At 36.2% G+C, this 11,091-nt stretch overlaps 1 protein-coding gene across 1 annotated transcript; it reads right to left on the bottom strand.

The window, feature by feature from the left end:
- Positions 6,332-6,928, bottom strand: LOC109821783. Its single transcript, XM_020387941.1, has one exon. It carries the CDS (start codon positions 6,926-6,928, stop codon positions 6,332-6,334), a length of 597 nt encoding a protein of 198 aa, XP_020243530.1.

Genomic DNA, 11,091 nt, shown 5'->3' with positions numbered 1-11,091 from the left:
AGTCTTCTGTGCATCTGGTCTGTGCATGTTTAGTCGACTCATAAGTCGACTCATAAGTCGACTCACGAAGTGTAGCGGAGCTGTGATTTTTTTTCTGCTGAGTCGACTCATATAAACCGACTCATTAGTCTACTCATGAGTTGACTCATAAGTCGACTTATGAAAGAGCCGTTGCACAATAACAACTAGTTTCCAGCAGTGTTTTCTGGGGTTTTTTTTTTTGTCTTTTCAGTTGGGTTTTGGCTGAGGTTTTGGGTGACTATATATACCCCCTTGCTCTAATCTTTCATATCTAACTAATGAAATTTTTTAAATAAGTTTAAAAGAGTTTTAAACAAGGGTTTAAGTTTATTTAATGTTTGTTTAGAAGTTTTTAAGCAATTGAGGGTTTGAGTTTGTGAATTCAATTCCACAAGAGCTTGAGGAGGTCATCTATAGGAGTTTGAGCAATCAACTATTCTCCCTCCATCTCTTGTCATCTATTGAGAAGTTTTCTAAACTCTTTTCTAGCTTTATATTTATTTGTTTGATTATTATCTTATTAAAGCTAGCTTTATATTAAGTTTAGATTTGATTAATCTCATTGTTACACACACTCACTTAAGCTTATTGTATTTGCATTCATAATATATTTAGGGTTATGAGAGATAGTAACATTGAGTTGAGCCTAATTGAGTTCTCACCTTGTTTAGAGAACAATCATTTGTTGTGTGCCTAATTGTGAAGTTTACTTTGTAATACACTTGCACCGAGAGGAGTGTGTGGTGAGGACGGAGTCGATACTGAGAGGAGTGGCGTCGGTGGCCTAGTGAGAGGTGATAATTCTGAGCACTTGAGGGAGTCGATACGTGAGGACCAACACTTAGTGTTGTAGCTTGTGTATGTACTTTGTGAGGATTTGTGAGAGTTGTCGGTTGACTTGATAACCGAATGTGTAGAGTTTTCGGTTAGCTAGAAAACTGAGTGTGTAGAGAAGTTCCGGCTTTCAAACCGGGTTGTGTAGTGGATTCTCCCCGGGAGTGGGGAGCGGAGACGTAGGACGGAAGGTCCGAACTCCGTGATCGTTTCCTTGTGTTTGGTTTGGCATTGGCGCATTTATTCTTGCATATTGTTATATCGCCATTGTTGCATGATCATATTGTTTACCCTTGTTTATATTATATATCCTTACACATATGTTGTAGCATATTATACTTGCTAGGATATATTTGTTAGTAAGTTTTAATTAACATTTAAATCGGATTAGATTAGCATAAACTATATTCACCCTCCCTCTAGGGTTCTTTCATAGCGACCTTAGGGTCTAACAATGGGTATCAGAGCTTGGTGCTCTTTGATTTAAGGTCTAATCGCCTTGAGTTAAAGATCCAAGTTCTTTTTTTGATATATATATATATATATATTATGGATATGCACGGTGCACCTAGTTTATGTTATACCATCAATATTGCTCCTAGATTAGATAGTTTCCCTTATGCCCAATGGTGTGTTAAATTCAAACTTTTTGTTCGATCTAGACATTTTGATTTGTGGGAAATTATAGACGATGCTTACATTGTGCTCACTTCGGAGAAATCCAAGTGGAGCAAACATGATCATAAAATATTTACAATGAACAAGTTTTTGTTAGAATTTTTGCTTAATGCTTTTGACTTATCCTTTTCTAACAAATTTGTTCATTTTGATAGTGTTTACAAACTTTAGAAATTTTTTGAAGCACATCAAGGGGATTTGGAGGCAATCTGACAAGCTTTGGAGGATTCTTCTTTAAATTCATGTGGAGCATCATGCACACGGCCACAAGAGGATAACTCTTGTGTAGTAAGCGATTCCGATTCCGATAATGATTTATCTATTGATGAACTCGCTTGTTCATATGAAAGATTAATGCATGCCTACACCAAGTTGCAAAATAATTTTATAGATCTTAAAAGCAAGCATGTAGATTTAAAATCCGATCATGAGAAGCTAGTATCCAAGTTTGATATCATTGTTAAAGAAAATGAATATCTTAAAGAAAACAATGATATGTTAACTTTGGAAAATAAAAAAGTAACCTCATCCATTTCTAGCTTATCTCATGCTAAGAATAATGTCATATTAGAAGTAGAGAACATTAGAAATGAGTTTGACTCTTTTAAAGATAATAATACATGTTCTACTTCTAGTTCCAATGCATTTGTGCCTAATGATGAGTTGAATAGTGTTAAAAATCGCATTTCATCTTTAGATTCAACTCTTAAAACATGCATTGTTAAAAATGATAAGCTTATGAACTTGTGTGCAAAGTCCCGTGTTAACACTTATAAATCAAACACTCACTATGCACACTTGTATAGCAAAATTTACAAATGCTCAATTTACGATCGTAAAAGGCCACTTAGCTAAATTTTGCCATGATGCACACAAATCTTCTTAGACTAATGCCTTTTGTGCATCTCATAAGGCTTTTTCATCACATGCACATATACATGCACAAACTCATCATGTTCATCATAAACATGCACGTGTGTTTAAATGTGATCTATGTGGATGATTTGGCCATTTGGCAAAGTTTTGCCTTGATTTGAAAAAGATTTCACTTTTGCCAAATAATTTTAAAAGACCACAAAAGTTGAAGTGTGATTATTGTGGTAGATTTGGTCATTTAACCAAGTTTTGTTTTGATTTGAAGAGAGTTTCTCATTTGCAAACAATTTAAAAGAAAAACCTATTTTTGCAAATGATTCCCGTGCACGCCCACTTAGTCAACACAAATCATTTAACCCTCTTCATTGCATCTATTGCAATCGGAAAGATCATGTATACAATTTTTCTTTTGACCGTGCTAGTGCACCACATGTGCCCAAGAGGGTTCATAACCCTAATGCTTTGAGCTTAAATGATAGGGGTCATGTCCCTAATTTTTTTGGCACCAATAGTGCTTGAGTGCCAAAACCATTTTGATTTTTTAAAAAAGAATTTTATCATTTTTATTTTTCATGTCTTGGTTTTGAAAATTATGTTTTAAATTTTTTTTAATATGAAAATAATTTTTCTTTGATCAATTCTTTTGTTTTCATGATTATTAGTTTTAATTTTTGTTAAGAGGTTTGTATTTATATAACCCCTCGGGTTTATTGGGTGTTTATTTTCCAAATCATGTTTACCGGGTGCTAAAATGATTATATGGGTTGGAACACGGGTTTATTGGGTGTTTATTTTCCAAATCATGTTTACCGGGTGCTAAAATGATTATATGGGTTGGAACAAGCTCAAGAGCTTGATATTGTTGCGGGTGCTAAAATGATTATATGGGTTGGAACAAGCTCAAGAGCTTGATATTGTTGCCTCTCTTAAAAATGGTGTTTTGATCTGCTGCTTTGAATTCATTATATTTCACTTATATGATGATATTTATGTGTTTGTACTTATGGATAATCTATTTGTGTCTTATAATGTATTCTATGAGTGGTTTGATCAAGTTATACAAATAAATTTTTTTGATCAAACATTATTTTTGGACTCAAATCTTGATTTATGACTTCATTTGAGTGATTTGTTTTCACTTGAAAACTTTTTTCATGGTTTTCATGTTTTCCTCATTCCTTTGTTTTTATAAATCTATTTTTATACACTATGTTTTTATAATTGTGTAATGAGACACTTCTTTCATAAATGACATATTAATATGTGTTCTCATTGTCTTGTTTGTATGTGAGTTATGTTTAGCATATCTTTCATTTATGCTTACTCATATGTTTTTGCCTTAGCTTTCATTTCATATATTCTATATGATATTTTGATAGGGGGAGCTATTCCCTATACTTGTTTTATACTCACTTATGCATATTGATAGAGAGAGCTTTTGCTCTCTTCATTCTTATTGTTTTCCTCTTTTTGATGTTGTCAAAGGGGGAGAAATATTGTGAGTATACATTTCCTTGTTTATATGCATGTGAATTATAATTTATATATTCATTTTCATTCATGCATATATATATATTTTTGTAAATTGTTTGTCATCATCATAAAGGGGGAGATTGTTGGCCTTCTTGTTTTGATGATGATTTAATAAATAATTTACATCTAATATTGTTTGTCTAGTATTTGTGTTTTGTTATTTATTGTAGACAAATAATAAGTTGGAGGATGGATGGATTGCGCCATAACGATTATATCAAATGGAGGTTGGCGGAATAGTGGTTGAAGCCTTGCTATTCAAAGTTGAAGATCCAAGTTCAAGCCTCATCTAAGTTTACCAAGTCAAGCTTATTGAAGATCAAGATCAAGCCTGGGTAACATTAGTTTAGAACTTATATTATGTGTGTTAGTACTTTAAGCTCAATCATATATACAAACACATTATATTGGTTTCCTTGTATATATATAGTTATATATATATATACAACACAAGTTTTGTTTTTATGTTGTAGCTTGTGTATGTACTTTGTGAGGATTTGTGAGAGTTGTCGGTTGACTTGATAACCGAGTGTGTATAGTTTTCGGTTAGCTAGAAAACCGAGTGTGTAGAGAAGTTCCGGTTTTCAAACCGGGTTATGTAGTGGATTCTCCCTGGGAGTGGGGAACGAAGACGTAGGACGGAAGGTACGAACTCCGTGATCATTTTCTTGTGTTTGGGTTTGGCATTGGCGCATTTATTCTTACATATTGTTATATCGCCATTGTTGCATGGTCATATTTTTTACCCTTGTTTATATTATATATCCTTGCACATATCTTGTAGCATATCATACTTGCTAGGATATATTTGTTAGTAAGTTTTAATTGGTATTTAAATTGGATTAGATTAACATAAACCTTATTCACCCCTCTCTAGGGTTCTTTCATAGCAATTTTAGGGTCTAACAGTTGGCAGGTGTGATATCGACCCACTAGCCTAATAACATCACGTTTAATGCTTGGCCAGTAGAAGGGACATTCAACTACCTCTACAGTCTTGTTATTCCCAAAATGTCCTGCAAGGGCTCCAGCGTGTAGTTCCCAAATCAAAAATTCTCTTAGAGAGGTGTTGGGAATACACGACTTGTTAAAATGGAAAATATATCCATCCTTTAGGAGAAAACCATCTATTTCATGGGTCACTCCATCACTCAGCAAAGTGTAAACTTCGCTAAAATTAAAGCACGACTCATACTGCTCTTTGACTTTCTCAAGCCGATTACTTCCGCACTCATAATGGAAAGAAGGTGCATACGGCGACTGAGTGCGTCGGCGGCCTTATTCTCTACTCTCGCTTTATGTTTAATCGTGTAGGTGTAATCCTGAAGGAACTCAACCCAATGACCATGTTTGATATTTAGCTTCTTTTGGGAGTAAATATATCGAAGGGCCTCGTGGTCAGAATATATAACGAATTCTTACGATAGCAAATAGTGACGCCAATGTCGAAGAGATTGTATCACCGCATAAAATTCTTTATCATAGGTAGAATAGCGTTGCATAGTATCATTCAACTTTTTACTAAAGTAGGCAACGTGATGTCCTTCTTGAGATAGGACTCCACATATACCAGTACCAGACGCATCGTACACAACTTCAAAAACCTTAAAAAAATCGGGTAGGCGCATAACAGGTACTTGCGATATTCTCTGCTTGATCTCCACAAATGCCTTGGTAGCAGCTTTTGACCATTTAAACTCACCTTTTAAGCAATTGGTAATATGGACCATGATGGTGCTGAAGACCTTTATAAACTAATGATAAAAAGTAGCCAGTTCATGAAAGCTTCGAACATCTCTAATGTTCTTGGGCTCGGTCCATTCTTTAATAGCTCTAACTTTCTCCGGGTCAGCGGATACTCCTTCAGAAGAGACCACAAATCCTAGAAAAATGACCAGTGTGTAAGAAAAGTACATTTCATGGGATTGACATAGAATTGTTCTTTTCTTAACACATCACAGACTTGACGCAGATGGTCCACATGTTGCTCACGAGAGTTACTGTAAATAAGGATGTCATCAAAGTATACCACCAAGGATTCTCTAGTGAAGGGGCGGAGTACTTGAGTCATCACTCTCATGAAGGTACTCGGAGCATTAGTCAAACCAAAGGGAATGACCATCCACTCGTACAATCCGTCTTTCGTCTTGAAAGCGGTCTTCCATACGTCATCGAGATGGATGCGAATTTGATGGTAGCCACTCTTAAGATCAATCTTAGAAAAGATAGTGGCTCCAGACAGTAGATCGAGCATGTCATCCAACCGGGGAATGAGGAAACGATACTTCATCGTAATCTTGTTGATTGCACGGCCATCCACACATACGCCATGTTCCGTCTTTCTTTAGCGTCAGTAATGCGGGGACCGCACATGGGCTCATGCTTTCTATCACAAAATCCTTTTTAGCAGTTCATCAACTTGCCTCTTCAGTTCTGTGTGCTCATTGGGGTTCATCCTGTAGTGAGGCAAATTGGGAAGAGTTACTCCCGAGTCTAAATCAATTGCGTGTTGAATATCATGCATCGGGGGTAACAGGTCCAGGAGGTCTTTAAGGAAGATGCCAAAGAATTCTTCCAACACTAGAGCGACTTCTGGAGGGACCACGTTAGTAATATCCTTGGGAGTTTCTCTAGCAGTGAGGATAGAAATAGGGGCTCCATTGGCTAGCTTACGATCGATCTCTTTGGCTTCAATCAGGTTAACGCCTCTAGAAGACTTGTCAGGATCGGGCTTCTTGTCATTGCCTTTCGGTTGAACCGGAAGGATCTTGACCTTCTTCCCATCGTGCTCGAACAATAGAATGTTTGATCGTACGAAGATGCGAACGTTGTTATCAAATAACCAGGGTCTTTCAAGAATAATTTGACCCACATCCATCTTCAGAACATCACACCAAACATTGTCCTTGTAGATGGCAAATTGAAGAGGGACTAGACATCTCTCTTGGATATGAAGTGCGTGGAAAATTGAAGAGGGACTAAACATCTCTCTTGGACATGAAGTGCGGTGTTATTAATCCATGATACTTTGTATGGCTTAGGATAGGGTACGACCTTAAGACCAATCTTGGCTATCACAGCTGATGAGACCATATTAATGCAGCTTCCACTATCCACAATCACCTTGCAATTCTTATCGCCAATCTTTGTGAACGTATGGAAGATGGATGTACGTCTCCAATCATCAATAGCCTTGGGTTGGGAGATGACACATCTAACAACAGATACGGTGGGAACCTCAATTTTCTAAGGCAACCTAAGACAATATCATCTACATCATCCTTGAAATCATCGGTATCATTGTCAACGTGATGGACAAACTCGTCACTATCAAGTTGAGGTTCATATTCATATTGGCCATCGATGATAACAACCTTGTGACGGGTCGGACAATTTGCAGAAACATGCCCATACCCTTGACATTTGTAGCACTTGACATGCATGCCAATCTTAGAAAAATCTCTCTTCAGCTCTTTGCCTTTGGGGTCGACTCTAGGTTGGGAAGAACTAGGGTTAGATCGACTCGGAGGTTGACTAGAGGTATTGGCATGAGAATGAAATTACCCTAGAGGGGGTGAATAGGGTAATATGCTAATCTAATCTGATATTAATGCTAAGCAAAAACTTATGAACTAATTATCCTAGCAAGAATGATATTCAAGAAGATTATATACAAGGATATTAAACTAAGGGCGAAATAAACATGAGCAATGAAGACATAAACTAAAGTAAATAATAAGCACAAATGTAACGCCAAGGCAAACTCAAACACATAATATGATCACGGAGTTCGGTCCTTCCGACCTACGTCTCCGTTCCCCACTCTCAGGGAGAATCCATTATCATAACGGGTTTTCAACGTTCACCCAAAATGTTTACACCTCACAATCTCGGTTTTCTAGCTCACCGAAAACTTTCACAACTCACACTCTTGCAATCATACTCTATACCCTCTAAGTGTTAGCCTAGCCCGTGTCGCTTTCCTCAAGTGTTCGGAATTACCATCTCTCTCTAGGCTTTACCACCAGCCCCACTCCTCTTGGAATCGACCTCATCTCTCATCACATACTTCTCTCGGTGTACAAGTGTATTACAAAGTGTATCTCATAATGAAAGCTCAAAAAAAAAAAGATGTGTTCTCTATAATAGATGAGAACGCAATGTAAGCTCACTCAATTGCACTCACAACCCAAATTACATAATGTGTGAAAATAACTTATGCTCAAGTGGTTGTGTGTGAAAGATAACAAGTAATATAAACTCAATTGAAATCTAGCTTATAAAAATAATGCTCAAGTGGTTGTGTGTGAAAGATAACAAGTAATATAAACTCAATTGAAATCTAGCTTATAAAAATAATAAACAAAACTTATAAACTCAATTGAAATCTAGCTTATAAAAATAATAAACAAAACTTATAAATAGCTAGAGATTGAGTTTAAAAAATCTTCTCTGAAAAACAAGAGTGAAAGAGATGAGATTGAAGCCCAAACACGAAAAGAAGATCTCTTCTTCCTCTTGTGAAAATCACTTCACATAAACAAACTTGAAAGCCAAACTTAAACCAAACTTAAACACCCTTAAACTTATTTTTAAAACTCTCTTAGTGTTTGAAAATAGTTATGGCAAATGGGTACATATAGGGTAGAAGAAACCAGTCCAAGAAAACACTAAAAACCCATAAAACAATAAAATAAATAAAATCTGAAAAATAACCGTTACTGTGCAATGACTAGTTTGTAAGTCGACTTAGGACATGGTATAAGTCGACTTATGTCTTATGAGTCGACTTGTATGAGTTATTAGTCGACGCAGCAGACGAAAACAACAAACTGTACAACAGATCATAAGTCGACTTGTAAAATTCATAAGTCGACTTATCATATATAAGTCAACTTGCTTGGAGTATAAATCGACTCAGCAGATGAAAATTACATTTTTCAGAATAGTTTATAAGTCAACTTGCTACATTACATAAGTCGACTTATAAACATGCACATGCACTGTTCATGTTTGAAAACTGAGTTTTGAAGTGCCTTTAAAAATAGTAAATAAATTCCAAAAATATAAAACTTTAAGAAATGATTATAAACATGAAAATGTAGCAAAAAGAAATTTTCAATTTTCACCTCCCAAATGAGAAATCTCTTCATTTTACAAAATAGTCCAAAAACATGAAAACTTAACAACACATGTTTTTGAAAAACAAACTTGCATATTCATTTAGAATGGATTAATGGACTTAGAAAAAGATATAAAATAGTATAATTAAGTTTATAATCCATAAACACATAATTTTTGCAAATAAACATGATTTCATTGATTTTAAACTTGTTGATTAATGAAATCATCTTAAGCACATATATAAACATGATTTCATTGATTTTAAACTTGTTGATTAATGAAATCATCTTAAGCACATATAAACATGAAAATATATTTATTGATTTTAAACTTGTTGATTAATGAAATCATCTTAAGCACATATAAACATGAAAATATATTTATATAAGTGTATTGAGTTTTCATGTTTATGTGGCTAAACGCATTATTTACCAAAACCAAAAATAATAAATATGAAACATGTATATATGTAAACAAGTATATATGTTTCATATTTATATAGGCTTGAAAACTATAAAACCAAAAACGTGTATGTGTGTATATGATTGAGCTTAAAGTATCAACACACAAAATATAAGTCTAAAACATTATACCCAAGCTATGAGATCTTCAATAAACTTGTCTTGGTAAACATGGATGAAGCTTGAACTTGAATCTTTGACTTAACTTGCGAATTACTTCATTCTGATATTCCTTCCATCCTCTAATGGATATGATTATGTAGGCACAATCCAACCAACCTCCAACTGAGATATTTGTGTAGATTACCTAACAAAATAAATGCAAGCACTCGACGCTCAATAGTAGGAATTATTTGTAATCATCAAAACAAGATTAGGGAGTGTGCTCATAAACATGAGACCTAACAGGGAAGACTAGGAGGAATGAGTTCTAAATTTCTGACTCCTATGCGGTTGGTGGGATTTGGCCTCATCTAAATCCTGAACTAAGGCGTAAGCTCTCTCAAGGGTGTTTATTCCTCTAGCAAAAAAGTTCAGTTTGATTTTGTATGTAGGGAAAATTGCAATGAAAAGAACAAAGAAAATTGATTTGTATTCCTTTGATTCCGGTTACAATTTGATTACAAAAGAGAAGAGAACGAATTTGGTTCTCCCCTTTGTTTAAAACTGGGTTCTTCACGGTGGCGATAGAGTGCCTCCCTCGAATGCTTGCGTCGAGTTTGCTCTCCGTTGACGATCCGCACGTCTTGATTCACTAGAACGATGTCTTCTCCTCACGATTTGACGTTGTGGAGAACTTGCGTGACAAGTTTTAGAACTCTGAACGAGTTGATAACTCTGAACGAGTTTTAACTCTTGAAAAAGAGTTGATTTAAACCAAAAATCAGTTAATAGCCAAGGATGAGGAAGCTCCTGTTGCCGAACGTTGAAGATGATCTTCCTTGAAGGATGATGCCGATCTCCTCCGAAGTTCGCCCAATGATCTCCCATGTTGCTATCAATTCTCAGCTCCAAAAAGCCAGTCTTCAATGGTCGATTCAAGCCAAATAAAAATCTAACATTTAACTCAGTTGAGTTTACTCGCTTTTATAGGGGATTAAGGGGGTGTAACTGCCCTCCAAATCCGCTCCTAAGTGGGCGTTATTTCCTCAGATCGTGGGGGAAAAACGGTTCTAAAACCGTTCGACTCATATTTGAATGAGTCAAACGCCCATGTTGGCGTTCAGGATCCTAACCTCGCGTCTTAGGATTGAGACGTGAGGTTGGGTGTTGACTGAATATCCAGAACGCGAGGGTCGCTTACGTTTCGCTTGTTGTAACGTGGGTCCAACTCCAGCATTTTGATGTTGTAACGCGGGTTTGACCCTGGCGTTTTGATGTTGCAACGCGGGTTCGACCCTGGCATTTTGATGTTGCAACGCGGGTTCGACCCTGGCGTTTTGATGTTGTAACGTGGGTTCGACCCTCGCGTTTTGATGTTGTAACGCGGGTTCGACCCCGATGTTTTGATGTTGTAACGTGGGTTCGACCCTCGCGTTTTGATGTTGTAACGTGGGTTCGACCC

This window comes from Asparagus officinalis, chromosome 8 (assembly GCF_001876935.1).
Source record: "Asparagus officinalis chromosome 8, Aspof.V1, whole genome shotgun sequence".
Taxonomy (NCBI): Eukaryota; Viridiplantae; Streptophyta; class Magnoliopsida; order Asparagales; family Asparagaceae; genus Asparagus; species Asparagus officinalis.
Note: the sequence above shows the minus strand (reverse complement) of the source record. Positions and strands in the feature narration are given on the sequence as shown.

Coding starts and splice junctions, on each gene's coding strand:
- LOC109821783 (XM_020387941.1), bottom strand. CDS start 6,928: ATGTTTAGTCCCTCTTCAATTTTCCACGCACTTCATATCCAAGAGAGA.